The following is a 25,180-nucleotide window of genomic DNA, read 5'->3' on the forward strand; positions in this document are numbered from 1 at the left end:
CTGTGAAACTGGTTTACTTTTTATTGCTTATTTTTTTTACTAAGGAAAGCTGGGATGGTTTAACAATGACCTCTCGATTGCTGTCCTTTCTGAGGCTAACATCTTGAAGAACATCCATGACCTCCATAACATACTCTTAGGCACTGTGTCAGAAACACTGTGGTGCCAGTAGGCCAATGGTCTGGCGTGTGTCAGGGCCCTTAGTACGTTTTCCTAGAATGCTTTACTTGTGTTCATGACTGGTCTTTGCTGAGAAGACATTTCCAATATGTAAGCTGTAAGAATTTTTGCCTCTGTACCTCAGAATATATTATTTAACATGATGAAAATAGCTCAGTACTTTGGAGAAACTTACAAAATGGAATAATTTATTGGAAGTGAAGGAAATATATTAGACTCCTTGCTTAAGCTTCAGGGTGTGTGGCTAAAATTGTTCTAAATGAGAATTTCTCCTGATTCATAATTCACATAATTAGAATTATTAGAATTGGACAGATAATTAGAATACTACTAATAATTATTAGAATCATTATTATTATCAGAGTGTCACATGCCTGGAGTTCCAGGGGCTCTCAAGACAGGGAAGGGAGTTATGGTAACCTCTTAGGATAAAAAGAACAAGGAGAAAGGCCTCAGTGACAAGTTAATTCCTCCTATCTTTCCTGTTAGTTTTATTCTTATCTGTTGTCATTAGACTCCGGTGTTATGAGGTGAAGTGTCTGTGGAGAGAGGAGCAGCTGAACATGGGAGAGGACTGTGTACTGGGTCTGGGGACTTTCTTTTTCTTCAATAAGTTTGGTTAGAGTGTTTATTTGGAGCAACTGAAAAGAAAACATTGTCCTAATCCTGTGCTGTCAAGTGGACAACCTAAGGTTATAAAACTCCAAGATCATGTCAGCCAGATCTGTCTTTGTCTTATCTTGAAGTTGCTCCAAACCCCAATGGGCTATGGCCACTAAAAGAAAAAAAAGGATATTCCTTAATAATTCATAAACCCTACATCATATCAGGTCTTTCTCATCAGTTCTGTAAACTGTAGTTTTTACATGAGGCAGGTGCCATGTAAATGGACCTGTATTGCTGGGGCATTTCACTCTTCATGAAGATGGGCTGAAGTTCTTCTAAACTGATCCCCAGACAACCCTGGAGCTTGAGAAAGCACAGCTGATACTACAGCTTACATCTTCCAAGCATCAGTATCTTCAACTCATTGGATAACAGAAGGGTTTTACGATGCATTGTCACAAAGACCACAAGGAGGCTTTGAGACTTGGACATGTCCCTACCTTATGCTATAATCTGGGACAAGTCATATCTAATTCACTTGGAGCCTCAGTTTTCTTATTTGTCATCACTATCCAAACCTCAATTTATGTCACATGGAAATTCACTGTGACCTCACACCTCCATGTCCTTGAGCCTTCTCGGACTGGAAGGCCACCCCTCCCCTTCACCTTTATTTCCTCCTGCTCTGTTCACCTGGGGAGCTTCTGGACTCCGATGTTCCTCAGCATGCTATGTTTCCTTCTCTCAGAACACAGATCACACTAGTGTGACTATTTCCTTGGTCATCTATCCCACTGGAAGGTAGAAACTGGTTTTTGTTTTTTCAGTTCTAACCTCACCAGTGCCTAGCAGAGTGCCTGACCAAAAGAAAGTATGTGGAACGTGTTTGTTGAGTGAATGAATGAATTTGAAAATCAGGGAGGTGGCACAGTGGATCTTTAAGACCCTTGGAGCTTTTTAGTTGAATGAGTCTGAGATCAGGTTGGGGAAGGAGAGGAATTGATGATAAAATCTTTAGAGAAACAGGGCAGGAGAGACTTACATTAAGTCCTCTCTAACACTTGGACTTACTGCATTATCAGGATTTAGAGCAATTGCTCCTAATAGGCTTTGGATCTGTTTTAAGACTTCAGTAAAAGCTCCTTCCTGACATACTGAAAATCATTTTTTTTTGTTAATCAGAAAGGTTTGTAAATCACTCTTGAGTCAGGCAAGAATGCCAGACACTGGAGGCAGGAGAAGATCCAAAGACATCTCATGGTTCTCTCTATCCTGATACCTCGTGAACATTCAAAAGAAGTAGAGATACAAAGGCTCCGCTTTTGCCACCTGGGACTAGGTTCCCAGGGTGGGGTGGGGACACTCCTGCTACCACTCTGGCCTTTCACCCGTGTATAGGAGACCCCTTTGTATTTGAGAGGATATACTGAGTATGGTTTAACACCCAGCCTTAGGTCACAGTAGGAGAATGTTCAAGATGAAAAAGATCATAGTTTAGTGAATGTGGAACTTTTTTACTCTAATCAAATTAATCCTTTAAGTTTAAGAAATAAAACTGTATGCAGCACTTCAACAAAGTAAAAAGACCAAAATGATCCTGCTGAGATTGAAGGGAGGGGAAGAGTATCCTGTTTTTAGGTTTCCTCTCACTGTTCATGTCCCTCTGAAGACCCTGAAGTCCACCCCAGCCCTCCTCCATTGTACAGACATGGAGCTGGGCCGAGGAATGTGAAATGCCCTGTCCCAGGTGGCCTGGCTGGTCTGGGGAGGACAGCTAAGGTGCTCTCTCTGGGATGCCTCCAGGTGACCTGGAGGTCCAGCTGCAAAGCAGCACCTCCCTCTCTGCTCTGAATAGTGGAGCCACATGAGGATTGTCATGTTTCAGTGATCTTTACCTCTGTCTTCAAATGAGGAAAGAAACACTTTATAAGGCAAATCTGATAGGACTTTAAGGAAAATCCCAGATCTCAAACTTTGTACGATGGGCACAAAACTGAAAAAGTTGTGTTAGGGGGCCTGGGTGGCTCAGTCAGTTAAGCGTCCAACTCTTGATTTCAGCTTGGGTCATGATCTCACAGTTCATGAGATTGAGGCCCGTGTTGGTTTCTGCACTGACAGTGTGGAGCCTGCTTGGGATTCTCTCTCTGCCCCCCACCCCTCCAAATAAATAAACACTAAAAAAAGACTGAAAAAGTTGTATGTTTAATTAAATTAGTTAAACTGAGACTTAAAGGGACCCTTATAGTAAAATATTTTGAATGCAGATTTACATCCCTTTAAAATTCAGATTTCCAAATCCTGGGTTTTCCCAAGGCAAGGAACACTAGTTCCCTTACCTGTTCCAGAAGATGGGGGAGTGACAGATCCTGGGCTGTCATCTTCAGGCTCTGAGACAGTGACTGTGGGGACTGTATCAGGACTTGGTTTCAGACAGATATCTTGCTTCTCGGGGGTCTTCTCTTGGGTCGCAGTTTCAACAGAAGGTTCGATCTCAGTGAGTGTGATTTTGACGGGGGCAGTGATCAGAGGAGCACTGTGCTGCTCTTCAGAGAGATCATCTACGTAAGGTGCAAATGTTGGTTCTTCAAATAAATGGTCCTTGAGGATTTTTCCCTCTACAGGAGCTGGTTTCTCCGGTTCACGGGCCTCTTCAGATTTTGTTGCGATTTCAATGTCCTTATTCTTAAAGTCCAAGCCTTTCTCTTCCAAGTTGGGGTGACACTGCTCCTGATACTTCACTTCCTCTGGCCTGGTTATGTCAATGTACTTATAGGCTTCTGCTTTCATCTGGTCTAGGGGGTCTGCTAAGATCTTGTTCACTTCAGTGGACTCTGCAGGAGTCATCTCTATTCCAGAATCAGAACTAAATAAGCCACGAGGCTCTGTCCCAGGCACATCTGGTAAGGAGGGCCCAGGGGTACTCAACTCCTCAGGGCTCTCTGAAGTGGTGACATGGCCATTTTCCTTCTGAAGAATTCCAGTGAAATATGTAGAATCCTCCCGAGGTGGGTAACAGATGTTGGAAATCAGAGATGTGTAACACGATCCTTCTCCATCTTTTGATGCTGTTGAAAAGGTATGATCCGTGGCACTGGAGACATCTGCTGCACCTATGAATCAAAACAGCAGTAGACAAGGAGTGGGTGTCTGGCTTCATTTCTCTCTCCTGCCTAACCCATCACCCACCCCATCCTGTGGAGACATGGTATCCTTTCTCCTGAAGCCCTCGGAGTCCCCTCAGAGCACACTCATGTTCAGGGCTCCCTCACAGCCCTCAGCACTGCTGTTTTCTGGGTGGCAGATCACACAGGTTCACAGAAGCTGCCACACCAAGAAAAGTTGGGGACAGATCCCAGAGGACTAGAAAGCTGATTTTCAACATTTACTATCTCAATATACAGTGACTTGGTCCTTCTTGGCCCTCTTAGGGTCTCAAGTGTTAATGACTCCAAATAGAGCTGGAAATGTAGGCTGATTCAAGTTTGTAAATCCAACAATGGGATAGCCAAGTGGGGAAAGGGGCTGTACTTGGAGACTCAGCGAGCTGGGAGAGGCCACAAGAGACGCTCTGGCCTGGCCCTTTCAGTCAGGGCCACCTGCTCCACCTGGATTTATGTTGTCCCTTCTCTTTTTAAAGGTCTTCAGAGAAAGGGACTCCCAGTTTTCCAATAGCCTCATCCCAAAGAAGTATCACCTTAATAAGCACTTCCCTATTCGGTTTTCCCCTCATTTTGTTTCCCTCTTTATTCACCCGCCTACTGCCCATCTTCTACCTCCCAGTGATATTCAAAGTGACCCACTGGGAATCTATTGGTTCCACTGGTGGTGCTAAGAACAAAGCAAATTTCTAAAGTTTGACTCAATGCAATGGTTTCACCTGGATTTCATGCCCATAAACCAGCCCAAAACTTCACTAATAGCAAGAAGAGGGGAAACCTCTGTAATTTTTCTTTGCTGTAAAATGCTGCCAGAGGGGGGAAAACCTAACATTTATTGAGGGCTTATCATGTGTTAAGCAGTGTGATTTTACCTAATTCTCACAACTCTTTTATAAACTAAGCCCCACATTCCCAACACATCACACACATACATATGCACAAATATACACTAAACTCTTAGGACACACTGGAAGAATATGCCAGGGCACCAACTCATAAAAGTAAAAAAAGTAGTAGCAGTGATACGATAATACTAATAGCTAATATCTGAACGCTTGCTATGCGTCAGAGAGAGTTCCAAGCTTTTAATTAATATTGATTCATTTAATCATCAAAGCAATCCTAGAAGATAGGTACTATCATTAACTACGTTTTACAGATGAGGAAACAGAGGAACAGAGTGGCCAAATAACTCACCTGAGATCTCACAAAGAGAAGGTGGCCCAGCCAGGATTCAAATCCAGTAAGTCTCAAAGTCAGGGAACATCCCCTAACACCCTTTTTACCACCTTAAATCAATTTGTAGAATTTTCTTTGAAGTAATTTTGAGCCAGTTTTATCACAAATAAACTTGGCTTCTGTCTTCTCCTAGCTCTCTTCTTGGTTGCTTAAGCCACTGCTTGGGGAATGGAAAAACACAACGTCTCTAGCACCCCCCTGCCTCTGCACTTGCTGTTTTCCTTCCTTGGAGCTCTCTTCCCCCAGATACCTGCCTACCTGACCCCTTCACCACCAAGTCTGCTCAAAGGTCACCTTCGTAAGGAAGATGACTCCAACCACTCTCTCTCAAATTGCAACCAGCCCTCACGTCCCAACTCCCTGGTGATCCTGTGTCTTCCTACCTTTCTCTCTACCTTTTCTTTTTCCTGTAACACTTGTCTCCTTCTAAAATACCACTTAATTGGGGCGCCTGGGTGGCGCAGTCGGTTAAGCATCCGACTTCAGCCAGGTCACGATCTCGCGGTCCGTGAGTTTGAGCCCCGTGTCGGGCTCTGGGCTGATGGCTCAGAGCCTGGAGCCTGTTTCCGATTCTGTGTCTCCCTCTCTCTCTGCCCCTCCCCCGTTCATGCTCTGTCTCTCTCTGTCCCAAAAATAAATAAACGTTCAAAAAATAAAAAATAAATAAAATACCACTTAATTAACCTATTTATTTATTACCTATTTATTGATTGTTGAAATATGCTCTATGAGAGCAGGAATCTTTGAATATTTGATTCATTGAGGGAGTCCAACACCTAGAAGAGGGCCTGGCACATAGTAAGTACTCAATGAATACTTGCAAAGTAAAAGAAGGTAATCTGAAGCTTAGAATAAAACACAAATAACACGATTGTGTGAGAAGACACGTTGGAAGATCCCCCAAAGTTGATAATGATCCTCTATTGAGCAAGTGGCAGAATTTTGTGAAAAACAGACCAGTTCAAATCTGTATATTTTGGCAAAGCTTCTAATTGTACTTCCTTTACCCAAGGCAGCTCCTCTTTGCAAGTTAGACAACAACAACAACAACAACAAAAAGCTCAATTACAGAAGGAAAAATGGTAATGATGGACTTTATTACCGAAGCATACATACACCATTAAAGAAAAAGCTGTTAAAGTTAAATCCATACGTGCACACATAACCTCTACCCTGAAGTATTTCAAAGCTTCTTTCATTATATGGGTTCAGCCTACATGTAGACCTCACCGGGGGCAGAAAATCAAACCTGAGGTATTTCACTACAGATATCTGGATCTGGGGATTGTCTACCACAATTCTCTGGAAGCACTTCCATGCATTACTAAGAAATTGTTCACCAGAAAGGAGGGGCTTGCCCATGGATATAAACAGTGTGGAGGTGTGGGCCATGGGGACAAGGATGCTCTCCTGGAGAATATGCAGTAGGTGGTTTCCAGGGCTGTGGCACAGTCATTGTCATTCAACTCCCACTTGACACTGTCACTGCAGGGGCCACCTCAGGGCTCCTGGCCCATAACGTCTATACCTGGCATGTTGCCCACGGTCTCCTGCCATCAGTTATCATACTACACACAGCTGTCAACAGCTCAGCCACTGGCCCCAGGGCTTTGCCCTGAATCACTGGATAATCCTTAAACTCTGCAGGCTGGCATTTGCGATGAGGTGAACGCCACATGGCCTCACTCACAGCCCTATCTCTACTGCTCCTCTCGCTGACCCTCCACTCCAGGCACACAAAACCCCTCACAGTCTCACACTTACTCCACCGGCTTTTCTAGACCTACCTTCCACGCACCAATTCAAACTCTGAGCTCTGGTTCATATAAAGTACCTATCACTTCTCCAACACTTCATCCTTCCAATCTTCACGTCCAAATCTCTGCCTTTTAGCCTCAAGCCATTAAAGATAAGTAGCTTTTAAATGCTTCATCCTCCGTGATGAATTTGCTGACCATACTGTCAGGACCTGACCCCTTCCTATATTCCTCCCTCCTCTTTCCTGTTGCAGCTAATTTATTCTGCTCCTATGGCATGTGTCCATGTTATGTCCTACTAACCTGTCACCTCCTGGAATTTGAGGCTCATGTCTTGCACACTATACTGCACATAGTAAGTGTCTGATACAAAATGAATAAACGGACCAATCGATCATTGAGTAGACTTATTCTACGCAGCTCCTCAGAACAAATTAGAACTGATGCAAGTTACAAAGAGGATGTTTTTAATCTATCATGTGAAAGAACAGTCTAGAATTCCAGTTACTCAACAAGGGTATGGTCCTGCATCTTGGGAACAAGAGTGTTTTGATCCCTGTGGGCACCCAGATAGAGAGAGGCCCAGCATCTGTCTAGGCAGGAGCAAGCATGTGGGCGGAAGTTGCTGAGACAAGTGCTGAAGTCCTTTCCACCTTTCTATGATTATTTATACTGACTGGCTGCCCCTGTCATCAGATACAACCTCCTCTACTTCTTTTTTATTTATTTATTTTTACTCTTTATTTATATTTTTGAGAGAGAGAGACAGAGTGTGAGCATTGGAGGGGCAGAGAGGGGGGTACACACAGAATCTGAAGCAGGCTCCAGGCTCCGAGCTGTCAGCACAGAGCCTGATGCGGGGCTTGAACTCACGGACTGCGAGGTCATGACCTGAGCCACCCAACAGACTGAGCCACCCAGGTGCCCCTCCTCTACTTCTGCCTTACCTGTAAAAGAGAATCAATATAATTTTCCCTGAGGTGATGCCACAAAGAATAGGGGCTTCCCAGATGTACGTTGGTAATGAAGGGAATAGGATCTAGAGTGCATTTACATCATCTGCGAGTCTATAAACAGAATCAACAGTTAGGAAGAACTCCCACCCCTGAAATTCCTGGCCTACCAGCTCTGTCTTGCTTAAAGAGCCTGACATCAAATTGGAAGGACCTCCTTGCCACACCAACAAAGAGGAGGAAGAATAAAGTCACTTGTATAAACCACACGTTTTAGGTGCGAACATGTCAGGACCCTTGTAAAAACAACAAATAATGTCCCCTTTTCTCAAACTGAGCTAAATACCCCGAAAGTTTCTCTAAGGTCTAACTTACTGAAATGCGTATGCATTATATAGTGCCTATCAGACAGAACTCTTGAAAACTGAAAGTCCTTCTAGACAGTAAATTATGTGAGGGCAGAGTCCTGTGGGACTATAGATCTGAGAAGTTGAACTGAGCCTCAAGGCTCAGGAAAGCCAATTAATTCTTGTCAGCGCTTCCTGTAGAGCTGGCAGATGTGAGAACTGAGGCAGAGAGCAAAAGCCATTTGCCCTCAGTAGGAACACTGTTAAATACAAATCCACCAAATAAAAGTGCTTTCCTTGTCTGGGCTAGAAATTACTACTTTCTTTATATAACCAAAGACTCCTTGGAACGTCTGACTTCCTCATTCTCTCCAGCTGTTTCCTTGGCCATCTAGAAGTCTGACTTGCGTGGAGGCAGACGCACTTCGAGAGTCGATGTGCGGACCCACAGATGCTGTCTCGGGAGGCAGCTATACAGGAAGGCACAGCAAATTCACGACTTGGATGCATTTAAACGGGATTGACATTAAAATTTTCAATTTACAAGCAACTTTTCAGGAACGGGCTCACAATAAAAAAAAACCAAAGGATTCACAGGCCACTATTTCTAGCCAAAAGCTAAGAGGAAGAAGAACGAAAATAAGCTAAAACTATTGTCATTAAAGCACAGGTGAGAATCAAATTAGGCTTTTGCCTCCATCCATGTCCTAGGTCAGAAATACTAGTCATGAGTTAGACAAATTCAGTAACTGCATAAAGGGTGGGTGTTTTGTTTTGTTTTATTTTATATTCTTAATCCTCTGGCGATATTAAGGAATGAGGTAGTAAAGATGGCTTGTGGAAGGTGGTTTTTACATTTCCCGAGGAAAGTTTCAATCCTAAAATCCTTCAGCTCCTAAACTCTGATTCCTCCTCACAGAACTGAGCTTAAGGGACTGGTGGCCTACAGCTTAGTTTTGTATTGTGGCTCTACTACTATCTGTTGGGAGACTCTGTGGACGCCCCTCTGTGTGTCAGTTTGTTCATTTTGAAAATGGAGGCAGTAATGGCTCCTTTTTTATCAGGCTGTTACGAGGATTAGAGGACATAATGCACTTAGCTCTGTGCGTGGCACAGAGCACACACTCAATAAATGAGAGCTGTAGATTTGATTACTACCTCTATTTTCCAAAGAGGATACTAGCCATTTGCAACACACTCCCATCTATTTATTAGTTTGGGTCTTTATCTGTAACGAGGTGTGATCAAGGTCTTATGGGCTAAGAGTTAAGTATAGCCAAATCACCCTTGTGTTGCACTCTGGGGTCTGCCTTAGATGCTAAAGTCCCCAGAGTGCAAGGCCACAGCTGTTCGCACAGCATCAGGAGCAGGTAGTGGTTCCTTAAGTACTTTCTAGTGATGCAAATGACATAGATCCTTTCATGGATGTGGTGATGACCGACTTGAATGTGAAAAGCTGAAACCTACCAAGACAATAGACAGTAAAGGAACAGAAGAATTCAGTGTCCAAGGATGAGCTTTCTCCCTTGTGACTAGAGCTCATTCTGACTCCTCAGGGTGAAGAGAAGGCGTTTATGGTTTATCGTAATACTTATTATATTCAATAAAGCCCCCCCCCTTACTGCTTTGAATGGAAACAGAGAGTGCCAGAAAGAAAGACTGATTATACCAAAAAGGTTTTCTGAGCACAGAGGTAGATGTGCTCTATTAGAGAAACATCTGGTTTACCCTTCTCCCTGGATAAACAACAAAACAAAAGAAAACAAAAGAAAACAAAACAAACAAAACAAAACAAAACAGAAAACACCAATTATTGTTTGAATACAGCCAATGCTTAACAGAGTTTGGGGATATTAGCCCCATTAATTGAGAAGTATATTTTTAAAAGGGGGGTATAATTAAAAAATTGTGATGACAGTGGGGGTGGAGAGAGAGATACACATTAAAATTCAAGACTTAAAGGCCAGAAGCACTGACCCAAAGTAAATCTGCATTCCCTCTGCCCACAGTTGTCTGCCCTTAGACTGCCGGTGTGATGGATGGCAGTAGCCTGCACCCGAGTTTAGGCTGTAAGGTTTTTTCCCTGAAACTCCCACTCATCTTTTCTGAGTGCGGAGATATCAGCAGGCCCACAGCACGGAGGCTGTGACACATTTGACAACAGAGCCATTTAAGAAGGATGAATATACCAGGGAGGCTGTAGGAGCCTCTATGTCACCTAGAAAATATTCTCCCTCTGAAGTTAAATGGCCTGTGATTTAACATGAAAAATGGGTGCTGAAAAATCCAGGTACACCATTCTTTAAAAATTTATCTAGGTGATTAGTTAATAGAGTGAAAAAAGAAGAAAAATGAGCCTGCATTCTCTAGCAAAAGACTCTAAGCCAAAGCTGATGGCAAGTTTGGGGGTTTAAGAATATGAGTAACTACTCTTTCTTCCCCAATTTGCTGACTTATTGAAAGCTTGCTTGTCAGGATAATAGATTTAGCTGTTGAGACTGCAAAATAAATGTTTAATAAAAAATGATTCAGCAAGTTTTTGGTTTTGGTGGGGGTTGTTACATTCTTTTTTTTTTTTTTTTTTTTTTTTTTTTTTTTTTTTTGTCACCTTCCTGTATGAAGAGCCAGGGTATGTACTGCCTGTGAGTTTTCACTTTAGCAGAAAATTCTGTTAGAGGAAAAATCCTGGCCTGGCAGACAAACCACTGTCTAAGTTTCTCTGACAGTTCTCAGCAGCGCCTTGGAAAACACAAAGCTGCAGAGCATGGAGATAAAACGGGACCAGAAATTCTGAAGAGCTTGGGGTGTGAGATACATTTTTGCTTGCCATCCAAGGTAAAAATGCAATTCTGTGACCTTCCTTGGGGGGCAATCATTTTTGGAGGGAGAGAGGAGGTAAATATTTCTAATTTACTTAGATCTTCAGAAAAGGTCCTTAAAACCCTACATAGACTTACCCTTGCCTTTTTTTTTAAACAGCTTTATTGATTCATAATTCACAAACCATAAAATTCCCTCTTGAAGTGTACAATCAGCAGTTTTTATATATTCACTGAGTTATACAACCATTATCACTATCTAATCTACCCACCCAATTCAGATGCATTCTCCTCTTAATGCTATCAATACAGAGAAAGCTCTAAGTTACCCCTGCCATGTAAAGAATTCTCTTTGGAACATAAAAAAGAACTATCCTATCCTATTTATCGTTTGTTGATAGAATATTGCTCTTTGATTCCCAAGGAGGAAAATAATTGTTTTGGGTCACATTACTCCAATGCTATGTACACACAGGTAATAGGGAAAAAAAAGGTAGGGGCACCTGGGTGGCTCAGTCAGTTGAACAACTGACTTCGGCTCAGGTCATGATAGTAACGATTCGTGAGTTTGAGCCCCACATCGGGCTCTCTGCTCTCAGCGCAGAGCCTGCTTTGGATCCTCTGTCCCCCTCTCTCTGATCCTCCCATGCTCATGTTCTTTCTCTCTCAAAAAATAAACATTTAAAAAAGAAAAAAGAAAGGTATACTATAACCTTGTACATTAATGGTTCATTTGCTCCCTCCCCCCACATAGAATCATCTAGCTAATCCCCATAATGCCTCTTACATGATCTTTCTCCCTTTCTTCCCACTCCATGGCCACCTCCTCAGTGAGACTCTAATCACCTTCCACTTGAATGACTGTGGCCAGTTCCTAAGTGTCTGGCTTCTGCCCTCACGTCTTCCATCCCCCACCTCTAGTCCCAGGTTTGTGGAAACAGACATCTGAAATAATTAGTAAACAATACGGCATAAAAAGAGCTAATCTCCCTAATATATAATGAGTTCCTAGGAATCAAGAAGAAAAAGCCACCAATCCATTTACTTAATAATAGACAAAGGACAAGAATAAACACTTTGCACGGGAAAAATCAACATAAGTGACCCCGGAACATAAAAATACAAATTAAAACAAACTTAAAATAACATTTCTCCATTTTCAGATTGGGAAACACTCAAAAAAGTTAGGCAATACATTCTAGTGAGGCTGGGAGAAACAGGCATTCTCATACTGAGTGGAGGCTGGTAGGATTAGAATATGATATACCTCTAAGGAGGGCAATTTGGAGTGTCTATCCATATTATAAATTCATTTACTCTTTGAACCAGCACTCTTACTTACAGAAGCTAGTCTATAGACATATTTGCACATGTGTAAAATAAATATGAACAAAGCTGTTCATCACAGCATAGTTTAAAGTGACAAAAATTGGAATTAAGTCAAATATTCATGAGCAGGGCTGGGTCAAACAAATTATACGCTTCTACACATAGAATGCTGTGTGGTTGTATGAAGTAATGAAGACACTGTGCATGCACTGATACGGAAAGATTTCCAGAAAAATATTGCTAAGTGAAAAGTAAGGTGCAGAAAATATGGTCTAGAAATAACTATGGATACACGGAATGATAAGTCTCTTGTAAGAAAAGGTGAAAAGAAGAATATATATTTGCATTACAAGCATATATTTTGCATAAAGAAACACTGGAAGAATTCATGAGAAATTATTTATTAACCATGGGGTTGGGACAGGACAGAGAGTAACAGAAGTAGAAGGAAGACTTTTCATCGTGTCCTTCTTTTTAAAAACCATTTTCCTTTTTCCACAAAATGAATGTATACTATTTAAAGTTTTAATTTCATTTTAAAACAAAGAAAACGAAAAACAACAGGATTGCACAAGCTCTGATGGGAAGCCCCAACCCAGCTTCCTTCTTCCACATGACAGATGCTCAAAGGTGTGAAGACAAATATGTCCTCTCTGAGGTTCTCCTGGCTCAGGCTAACACTTTCTTCATTCTCTCCTTCACGTGTTCTGTTCTCTGCACACTGAATTCCTAGGAGACACAGACTGCACCTTGTGCCTCATTGCTTCCCTCATGCTGTGCACACTTGCTAGCCAGCAAATAGATTTTACTTGGTAAATACTTATGGAGTGAATAAATATGTTTCCAGGTTCATCACACTGGTGGTTTCCGTTGGGGAATGCACTGCAATATGTCCTTTTCCCTCTAAAATCTGAGGTGGACCTGACCATAAGCTGATGAATACAGGGTGGGACAGTGAGATAATTTCCCCTACCAGTTTTGATTCCCATGACTTAAACTTTCTATTTTTACTCACAAACTTTTTCATTTCATTTCATTTCATTTTAATCTCAGTATAGTTACCATACAGTGTTATATTAGTTTCAGGTGTACAATAGAGTGATTCAGAAATTCCATACATCACTCGGTGCTCATCACAAGTGCACTCCTTCATCCCCATCCCCTATTTCACCCATCCCGCCACCCTCCACCCTTCTGGTAACCGTTAATTTGTTCTCTACAGATAAGAGTCTGTTTCTTGATTCACAAACTTTTACACCTGCTGCCCTGCACTATTGGCTCATGTTGCATCTGCAAGCTAACCAAAACCTGTGGGCATAGAAGTTGTTCTTTTGTTTCTAAATAACTGCATAATTTCAAAATACACTTAACCCATAGCACTGGGTGTTTTTCATAAGCTTGAAAGACATCAAATTCAGATGCAAAGAATTTTCATGATAATTGCCTATGACCTGCATCTATCATTTTTTAAAAATATAATTTATTGCCAAGTTGGCTAACATACAGTGAGTAAATTGTGCTCTTGGTTTTGGGGTAGATTCCCATGATTCATCACTTACGTACAACACCCAGTGCTCATCCCAACAAGTGCCCTCCTCAATGCCCATCACCCACTTTCCCCTCTCCCCCCGCCCCTCCATCAACCCTCAGTTTGTTTTCTGTAGTAAGAGTCTCTTATGGTTTGCCTCCCTCCCTCTCTGTTTGTAACTATTTTTTTCCCTTTCCATTCCCCCATGGTCTTCTGTTAAGTTTCTAAAGTTCTAGATACGAGGGAAAACATAGGATTATCTGTCTTTCTCTGACTTATTTCACTTGGCATAATACCCTCCAGTTCTATCCATGTGGCTGCAAATGGCAGGATTTCATTCTTTCTCATCTGCATCTACCATTTAGAACACACAGAAGAAGACCCTAGGAATGGAATTTACCTCAGTTTGGCATAATCCACAAAATCAAGCTAATGCTGGCATTAGGGACTTCACATTAGAATATGTTTCATAAAGGGAAATGTACAGCCACAAAGCATAGGGCCGTCCCTGTAGGGCTGCCTGCCACCAGTCCATACTGTGTCTTGATGGAAAAAAAAAAGATATCCTTCTTCTGGTGGACACAGACCTGTGCCGCAGGCTTGCATCCTCTGCTGAAGGTCTTGGGTTTTGTGCCAGTGTGGAGAACTGATCATAGGTCGCATAGGTCACTGGGATCTAAGACAACGTCATGTACCACTTTGAGATGTACGTAAGGAAGGACAAATGAGGATGACAACAGAGGGATAATTCTGTTAGAAAGATGACGTGGCATGTGATGTGTCATGACGCGGTAGGAAGTCTGTTATGCCACGGTATGGTGTGGTGCGCAGTGCTGTGCTGTGGTACACGGCAGTGTGACATGACGACAAGACAGGACATGGCGTGTGGTGTGGTGGGCTTCAGGGCATGGCGTTTTGTGACAGAAAAATCACAGGCATCAAGAGGACCTGGAGCTCCATTTTCGTCGAGTTACTGATCTTTAATGTCATTAAACTCTCAGGAAAAGAGGATGGTCACAACAACGATGAACATGTAAGTTACATGCTTACTATGCTCCAAACAAGATAATTACACAGATTATCTCATTTCCAGCTTCAACAGTTTATGAGACATTTTTAAAATCACACTCATGCTATTGAAGAAGATATCGAAACTTCGAGAGGTTAAGGAACTTGCTCTGAGGAACACAACCAGAAATGGCAGGACCAAAAGTTGGATTTAGGGCAATCAGACTGCAAAGCAGATGCTATTAGCACTATTCTCAGAATTGCTGTAAGGATTAAAGTAGACTAAACAGTTTGTGGCTGGCTTCTTAAGCAAAGCTAGATGGATCTGATTTGGAGTCATGTCATAGCTAATAATGCAGTAGAGTGGGAAGAAACTGTCTTGCACAACCTGCACAAAGTAGACTTCAATGGCTGATCAATGTTCTTTTCTTACATAAATTGTTAAGTGGTTGTGGCAAGGAAGTGTGTGTTCTAGAACTTATGATTTAACTGAGAGTGTATCAAAGTGGGTTTTAAAAACTCTTAAGCTGACTGCCTTTTTGAGGTACCTGGGTACAAGGAAGACTTCTGTTTTGAAATGTTAATATTTTGAAATATTTTATTTTCAATATTATCATTACTTGTCATTTTGCCTTTATACAGCATTTCTTCTTCCTCGAGTTTTCAAAATCTAACTCCTATATTTTGGTAGTCATGGAATATTTGAAATGTAATTTTGTGTTTTGAGCATTGTTGATTTCAAACATAATCTAATATTGGAATGCATCTTATAAAACAGAAATAGGTGAATGACATCTTGGGGCAAATTAGCTTCAAACTGGAATTTGGGGCACATCACTTGGTAGACTCAAAGGCAAATCTTTTGACTTTTACACACACACACACACACACACACATGTGTGCACATGTGTACACAAGTACACAAACACACACAGAGTCAAGATCAAAATATATAGAGAAAATGTATTCTACTAGGTGTACAGAAAATAGACCCCAGAGGTAGCCGTACTAACCAAGGGAAGTGACAAGAAAGATTAATGTCCTTTATCAACAACAGCATTCATTTTGCTCCCCTGAGCTATCTGATCTATGGGCTGAGGTAAACTGTGTGTTTAAAGCAAGACAATAACTCAGCCATTGAGGTGCCAAAGTTTGGGAGTATTGATCCAAGTGGCTCTCAGTGCTAAGTCAGGAAACTCTATCAACATTTCTTTTCTTCCCACTTTCTTTCCTTTTAACCCCAGGAAGAAAAGGACAATAAACAATAAGCAATCAATTAAAAAAACACGCATAATTTCTGACATTCATCCAAAATTTCAATCACCTGAACATTCTAAGGGGTAACTAGAATATTGCATTTTTCTAGTACAAACTACCTAAATGATGATCATAAAGATACTTTGTTTTTTAGGAATTTGGAGAAGGACCGCTACTGAAAGGATAGCAAGACTTGCTCCGGGGCTTTGAAAATAGGTATGATTTTAGAGAGGCAGAGGGAAGCAGTTAGAGGTTATCTCCGGGGCAGAAATAATAGCAAAGTCAAAGGCAAAATAATGAGTTGGAAAGAATCCCGACTCCAACAGGAGGGATTGCTTGGGAAGCAGAGGGAATTCAGGCCAGAAGGGGTAGCTGGGAAGATGGAGCCAGCATGAGGACTTTAAAAAGTGGTGGGAAACAAGGACCCAGTGATTTTTCTAGTCCAAAAATAGCTTCCACAATGGCAGCATATACATTTGGGGTCATGTCAAATAAATGTGTGATTTTTTTTTTATGTTTATTTTTGAGACAGAGAGAGACAGAGCATGAACAGGGGAGGGTCAGAGAGAGGGAGACACAGAATCTGAAACAGGCTCCAGGCTCTGAGCTGTCAGCACAGAGCCCGATGCGGGGCTTGAACTCACTGACCGCGAGATCATGACCTGAGCCAAAGTTGGACGCTTAACCGACTGAGCCACCCAGGTGCCCCATAAATGTGTGATTTTTAAAATTATAAACGTAATAATACATGATCACTATAAAAATTTTTTAAAAATATAAACATACATAACTTAAAAAGTTACAGTCCCTATCCCTACTTCCTAGTCTCTCTCTGAGAGAGAGAGACAGAGACAGAGAGAGAGATCTGCTTTACATTTTAAAAGTCAGTATTCCATAGAATGAATGTTCTCATTCAGGCACTCCCCTTCTGTTGGACATTTATGATGCCACCATTCTTTTGCTATTAAAAATTATGCTGTAGGGGCGCCTGGGCGCCTCAATTGGTTAAGCCTCCAACTTCAGCTCAGGTCATGATCTCACGGTTTGTAGGTTCGAGCCCGTGTCCTGTTCCGTGCTGACAGCTCGGAGCCTGGAGCCTGCTTCAGATTCTGTGTCTTCGTCTCTCTCTATCCCTTCCCGCTTGTTCTCTGTCTCTCTCTCTCTCTCAAAATAAATAAATAAACATTTTTTAAAAATATGCTGCAGTAAACATCCCTTGAGTACATGACTTTTTGATGAGACCACTGGAGTTCAAGAATGTAACTATTTTGAACTTTACTACATAGCTATTTGAAAATGGCCTAGTAAAACATTCTTCTTTGTGCCAAACCTGTATGTCAAACTGGAAGAATTAGAAGAAAACAAAGAAGGAGCAGGATTCAACAATAAAGAGGCTAAGAAAAGGGCTGTTTCCAGCAGATGCTATGAAACAAGAGTAAACATCCACCAGGACTCGCATTTAAGTAGAGCCTGGAGCTCCAGACTTCAGACAGAATCGCTGTCAAAGAGACTGCAGAAAGTGGGTTCAAAAGAAAGACTTTTTTAGTACAGAAATGGCTGATTAGGAAAGTTTCACAGAATTGAAAGCATTGAAGCTCAACCTTGAAGGATGTGGAGGATTCCTAATAGGCTAAAAAATAGGTAAAGAATTTCTAAGGACGGAAGTGTGGCTGCTTTGATGTTCAGTCAGATACATTCACAAAGTTATTTGAATTTCCATATATTCCATCTAAAGTTTGGACACCGTCTCACAGTCATCTTCTTTGAATAGTCTGAAAGGAATCTGTCATGTTTGAGGTAAAAAAGTTGACTAAACCCTAAGCAAGCTAGTACGTGAACAGTTAAAATATTCTGGGTAAAACCATAAATATAAATAAGATTTCATGACATGAGAGCAGAAGCCACAATCAAATGTGTCCTGGAAGAGGAACCAGCAACCAATTACTATGTCAATAATTCAATATAAGCATTAAATTTTCATAGTTTTTAAAAACTCTTTAAAATAATCTGCAGGACATTATCTCCTGCATCTGGTGTTCAGAGCTCTCTTGCGAATCATGACTCCTATGAATTATACTTTGCTCTAGTTAAGGACCGAATTAACAGATTGGGCCACAAACAAAAGTCAATTCTATTTAAGGGTGTGTTTTTTAAAAATTGGCTAACAGCTGGAATTTTAATCTGCCTCTCAAGACAAAGTAGTTTTTTTTTTTTGAAATAGACATTTCTTGAAAAGAGCAGTTGGAAAGAAAACAGAGAATCAAGTTTCCTCTTTCCTAAAGTGTGTAGAAAACAGGCAAGAGTCGATGTATACCTTCTGTTCTATCTTTGTTTTATTATTTTTGCTCCAAACTCATGCATATTATTCAAACATATTGCAGTTGACTCTTCAACAAAGTGGGGGCTAGGGGCACCAACATCCTTCACAGTGAAAATCCACATATAACTTTTGACTCCCCCAAAACTCAACTACCAATAGCCCACTGTTAACTGGAAGCCTTACCAGTAACATAAACAGCCAATTAGCACACACTTTGTGTGCTATATGGATTATATACTGTATTCTTAAACTAAGTAAGCTAGAGAAAAGAAAAGAGTAAGTTATTTGAAGAAAATCATAGGAGAAAAAAGTACATTTACAGTACTGTACTGTATTTATCCACAAAATTCTCATGTAAGTGGACCATTGCAGTTCAAAACTATGTTGTTTAAGGGTCAGCTGTATTTTTTATTTACTTGGAAGTGTGTAAGGCAGATGCTCTTACATTCTGGAAAGAAACCAAGGATTAAAACAGCTGTACAGTTGCCAGTTAGCTGCTGCTAATTGTTCATCAGATGATCCTAGAGACCTGATTTTTTGAAAATGATACCCTTTAAGGGAATTCTTTAATTCAATTCTTTAATGCTTCAGATTTCTTCTGTGAGTGGCAAAATTAATACTTTCAAAGTTATTTCTTCACATACCTTATAGTCTATACATGAATCTTTTCTTCTTGACTGAAAGAAATGGAAGGAAATTTATCATTTGTTGAATATTTGCTGTGTACCTGCCAGTCAGCATGTTAATGCTTAAGGTTTCCATCATGCCAATCAATAAATATTCTAAAAAGCCAAACCTGATAATGATATAACAAACTTGATTTGTATTTAAAAATCAGTGTTTATTTTTCAGTGTTTTTTTTTTCTTTTTGAGAGAGGGAGCACACATGTGAACAGGGAAAGAGCAGAGACAGAGAGAGAGAATCTTAAGCAGCCTCCACACCCAGTGCAGAGCCCGACACAGGGCTCAATCTCACAACTGTGAGATCATGACCTGAGCAGAAATCAAGACCATCACACTTAACCGGCTGAGCCACCCAGGTGCCCCTATTTCTCACTGTTTTAAAACTTCATTCATTCAATACTTACTGAATGCCTATAACGTGCTAATGAGCACTCATCCTGGTTTCTGGGGAAATAACAGTGAATGAGATGGACATATACCCCCTAGCCCCACAGAAGAGAGAAACAAACAACCAACAAAGAAAAACACAACTATCAGAGACTGCTAATTGTCCCCCTGTGTCTATTCTATCTTTCTCTCCTTTAGAAATAGATAACCCCCATCCCCACCCCCACTCCCCGGAATCTACCATATGGTCACCCAGCTAAATACTAAACAGAGTGACTCAAACAAACTCAAATTTCATTTCTCTTATTTAACTGTCCAGAAGCATGTGGCCATATCTAGGAGGATCCCAACCTCAATATGGCCACATGACTGGGATGTGAATGAGAGCCATGTGTGTTGCTTCTGGCTCACGTCTTCAAAGAAGACGCTCATTCAAGACAGAAGGAATCAAGTCCTGGATGCCCTCCTGGGACAGACCCTCACCTGCTTCTGGGCTGTTAAGAGAAATAAAATTCTAGCTTGTTTGAGCCACTCTATTTTTGCATCTCTTTGCTACAGCAGCTTAAGTTGTGCTCTAACAAAGCAGATAAATAAAACAACTTACAGTTATAATAAGTGGTCTGAAGGAAACAAACAAGAGAAAAAATAAAAGGCTATCAGTGGGGAGGGGTGGATTACTTTCAAGAAGATGCACAGGCCACTCTGAGGAGGGGAGACCAAAAGATGAGAAGAGGCAATATGTAGCTTTCAAATTTCCCTATTGTGCTTTCAGTTCTTTTTCCTTGCCTGTATTTTGACTGCACTGTTTTTCTTACTCTTGTCCACATACCAGGGTGCAATTACTATACCCCTATATCAAGTCTTGGGACATGTCCCTTCCTGGAGTACCTGATCTCTCTGGATGTACCATCGTTATCCCCTTTATGTAAAAAGCCACATGCATCAGTTAACCAGTCGGCGACGAACCATATGAATGGTTGTCTACCTCGTCTTACAGTCACACTAGACAGGGAGATATTTGAGGGCAAGCACGGTCCTATTGTCTCTGTACCCCTAGCACAGTACTTAGCACTTAATAAGAGTTCAATACAGGGGCGCCTGGGTGGCGCAGTCGGTTAAGCGTCCGACTTCAGCCAGGTCACGATCTCGCGGTCCGGGAGTTCGAGCCCCGCGTCGGGCTCTGGGCTGATGGCTCAGAGCCTGGAGCCTGTTTCCGATTCTGTGTCTCCGTCTCTCTCTGCCCCTCCCCCGTTCATGCTCTGTCTCTCTCTGTCCCAAAAATAAATAAACGTTGAAAAAAAAAATTTAAAAAAAAAAAGAGTTCAATACATTTTATCGAATGATTACGTTTACAAGGTAGGATTCACCAAATGTTTAAGAGATTCCTTCTTCTTTGGCAGCAAAAAGATAAAACCTCAAAGCAGCTGTATCTTTTAAGACAAGCTTTTCCAAAGGCCTGGTAATGGTGTAGTGATTACAATCAGAATTTATATCATCTATCTTGCCCTCAGTTTGACTGGATCACTGGAGGTAACTGAGGGGTCGCTGTACCTCAGGACGGTGGATGTATCATGGCTCTCAATCTGGTCTGGTTTTGGTATCTTCGCCCACATGCCACAGGGCCCTGGACTGTACTTAGAGAACTAAACATCTCCTCCACACTCACTCCTCTGCCCCAGTTTCTACTATCAGTGACTCAAGGATGGGGGCGGGGGGCAGTCTTAGCCATGAAATGACTATACTTTGTCACTAACATGTTAACCTAGTCCTGCTTCCCCCCTTTCATGAAATTCCATGTGTCTCACCGTTAAACAAAATTATATTGCATAATAAAAAGAATGACAACCAATTTATTTAACTTTCCTATGTGTTAAGCACCGTGCTGACAGCTGTCAGTGTATTAATTCATTTAAACTCTGTGACAACCCTGTGAGGCAGGTGTTATTATTGTGCCAATTTTAGAGATGAATAAACTGAGAATGAGGGAAAGTAAGTGACTTAAACAAGGCATCACATAATGCTAAGGTGAGCATCATCTTGGTTTGCCCACAACCAAGGGGTTTTCCAGGACTTAGGCCTGTCAGTGTTAAAAGTGGGAGTGTCTTGGACAAACCGAGACAAACTAGTCATCCTGTCAGTAGCTGAAGCATCTGAACCTGGGTAGTTGGATTCTAAACCAATTGCTTTTTTTGTTGTTGTTATTAATGTATTATTTATTTTTGAGAGAGAGTATGTAAGTGGGGAGGGGCAGGGAGAGTGGAGGACAGAGGATCCGAAGCAGGCTCTGTGTTGACAGCAGTGAGCCTGATGCTGGGCTCGAACTCACGAACTGTGTGATCATGACCGGAGTCAAAGTCAGATGCTCAACCAACTGAGCCACCCAGGTGCCCTGTAAAGCACTTGCTTTTAACTCTGATGTTATACTGCTTGACTTTTTGTGTGTTCATTATTGTTATAGACTGAATGTAACCCCCAAAATTCACATATTGAGACCCTACCCCTCCAGTGTGATGGTATTAGGAGGTGGAACTCGCGGTGGTAGATTTAGATGAGGTCATGAGGCCAGAGCGCTCATGAATGGGATTAGCGCCCCTAGTGGTGACAGTGCTTGCTGCTGTCCGCTCCCCACCATGTGAGGACACGGTGAGAAGTCTGCGGTCCGGAACACGACCCTCACCAGAACTGGACCACACTGGCACCCTACCTCAGACTTCCAGCCTCCACAAGTGTGAGAAATAGAAATACATTTTTGTTGTTTATAAGCCTCCTGTTTTAGGGTATTTTGTTATAGCAGTCTGAGCTGATGAAGACAATTACTCAAAAGAACAGAAATTCTCTCTGGGGTATCTAGCAAATGTTAAGTGAAAACAGTGGTAGCTGGAAAGCCTTTCTCATGAAGTCATAACATTATGCACTGCAATCTCCATTATAGGGTTTTTCAAAACACCATTAACACATGTACTTTAAGAAACATGCTTTTTGATTTGCCACCTGAATAAATTCAGTATCGATACATAGCAAGCATTTCCCTTAGTCTGTATAATATGAATATGAAAAGACTCACTACTAAACCTCATTAGAAATGAATTACATTTTTGGTGAACACTTTCCCCAGCAATGAGTTGTTTTGCCTCAAGAATTCCAGAATTACTGATGAGAACTGTCCTAGACCCCATTCCTTACAGAACCGGTCCCAGGGGGGCAAGAAGCTGAGAACGCTGAAATGCAGTCTTGTAAGATCAGCCATGCAGGTCTTGTTTTGCATTAAGAGTAAATTTAAACAGAAGTTAGATAAAAAGGGTTATTTCTCTTTGCCTTTATCACACAATAGTCTACACAATCCCTGTAAACATCAAAGCCCTATGCACCTCTTGGCTGGTTCGGGGGGGAGAAAACCCACTGCATCAACAAGCACTTCTTATGATACCAAAGAAGGGGTAGTCTGCTGCCCTTGAGGAGTTTACAGTACATTGGCGACAGCTGGGATGAAAGGTAATGAACGGAAGATACAGGACAATGCACTGTGGGAATGTGGGAGGAAAAAGCCATCCTTTCTGACCTGTGGGATATGGAGGAGCATCAACAGGAGCTGGTTTTTGGGTGGATGGATAAGATGGCAACAGGAGGAGATACGAGTCTCACCCTCCCCAAACAGAGAACACAGAATGAGTAAAGCCATGGGAAAGTCCAAGTCTTAAGAAAAAGATTGTCTGATGTAATTGACACCAGCTATGTGGAACACAATAGAATAAACAAAGCAAAAGCCAAAACAATATAACACTTGGGATTTCAAGGATTAATGCATGGTTTCCTTTTATTTAGATTCTTGGGGTATGCAAATGTATCTAGTTTGCATTAAGACCAATTCAATATTCTCAGACCTCTACTCGCATCTAAGAATTTATCATTGAAAACCTTAATGATGTGGTTAAGCTCTATGCATGTACATACGAATGTATGTATGTATGTATGTGTATATGTATCTTCATTTTTATAAACTAGAGATTCATGGGAATTAACAGTGATTGCATCAACTACAAATATTCAGAAATAAAAATAAAGACTTAGATTTTCAAACCAAGTCTATTTCCCAGAAGCCTTGGCAGCCTTGAATATTTTATTTAAAGAATTATGTAATGACACGAGCTCTTCTTCTCATATCAAAGTCACCCATCACCGACAGGATCTGTATTTTAAATTATTTCTCTAAAAGCTGTGATGGGGGGCGCCTGGGTGGCGCAGTTGGTTGAGCGTCCGACTTCAGCCAGGTCACGATCTCGCGGTCCATGAGTTCGAGCCCCGCGTCAGGCTCTGGGCTGATGGCTCAGAGCCTGGAGCCTGTTTCCGATTCTGTCTCTCTCTCTGCCCCTCCCCCGTTCATGCTCTGTCTCCCTCTGTCCCAAAAATAAAAATAAACGTTGAAAAAAAAATTAAAAAAAAAAAAATAAAAGCTGTGATGGATTTGTGATGACCCTTTTATACTCTCATTCCCCAACTGATATTTTGATTCCATACTTACAAAATGGCAGAGTAGGCAGAGGGAGCCAACTGTAGCCATGGAATCTATCAAAATCATGGGCCTCTGCAGGGGTCTTCAGTGGGCTGCTCACCAAACAGGCTAAGAATAACCAAGAATTGCCGGTAAACTCATCAGTCTGAACTATGTGCAAGAAGTGCAGGCATTGCTTTTTAAGGTGCCAAGTTGGCTCCTTAACTTTTACAAAATTAAAACCCAAGTGCATCTGTGAGCACCATGGAGGTGTGTGAATCATAAGCATTCATAAAATGTCATGCCTAATTTAAGTCTTATCATCAAATAGTATTTATTAAACGCCCACATCCTGCACAGGCATGGCAGTGTTCGAGGCACATTAGCAAAAGAATGCTGTATCTTCAAGCCATGAAAATACTTCATAATAAAATGCCAAACTGCTGCTGGAGGCCATAACGATTATTCTTCTACTGTGAATATTCTCACCATAAATTTCAAATAAACAGTGGAATGGAGTAACTTCTCCCATATGGTGAAATCTTCACTGAAGTGCTTCATGTTCAATTATCCTTATCAGTAAATAAAAGGCTTATATGCAGCTCCAATTATGCTTCTTGTGGATATGACAAGACATTCTCAGAAGAATTACTCATGTATGGATTCCTGTCATTTTGCATTGTGCTTTTTAAAATTATGAGACCACAAGAAACACAGTGAGAAGGAATGTCTACATTTAAATTGTCAAAGAAATATTTTATTTCAGACTCGAGTATACTATTCATTATTTATTGCTATTGCCTTTGATAATCACTTCTGAGAATACATAGACTAAAAAATTCCATAAAAGCTGAACAAATAGAACATTTGAAGACAATAGTACTGAAATTACTTTTTATATCTGGAGGCTGAGGACGCACATAATTGCTAGGAAAATAAGATTTTTAGTCAATCAACTGGTGTTTCATCTACAGAACATTAAAAAAAAATCTGATTGTTTTTATATCATGTAATTGGCTTTAAAAAACTAAACTGTATTAACCTGTTGTTTGCACATTTTTAGACCGATCCTGAGATACTTTTAAATTTGAATGAGTTATGCTATCCTTAGGGATTTTT

The 25,180-nt window shown here is 41.2% G+C and overlaps 1 protein-coding gene across 1 annotated transcript in view; it reads right to left on the bottom strand.

Moving 5' to 3' along the window:
* RTN1 (reticulon 1) overlaps nucleotides 1-25,180 on the bottom strand; it is a 228,432-nt gene that overhangs the window by 102,006 nt on the left and 101,246 nt on the right. Inside the window, exon 2 of the mRNA XM_043556281.1 lies at nucleotides 3,123-3,896. Within this exon, the coding sequence (XP_043412216.1) occupies nucleotides 3,123-3,896 (774 nt within the window). The remainder of the gene's footprint in view (nucleotides 1-3,122; nucleotides 3,897-25,180) is intronic.

Source organism: Prionailurus bengalensis, chromosome B3 (genome assembly GCF_016509475.1).
Source record: "Prionailurus bengalensis isolate Pbe53 chromosome B3, Fcat_Pben_1.1_paternal_pri, whole genome shotgun sequence".
Lineage (NCBI taxonomy): Eukaryota > Metazoa > Chordata > Mammalia > Carnivora > Felidae > Prionailurus > Prionailurus bengalensis.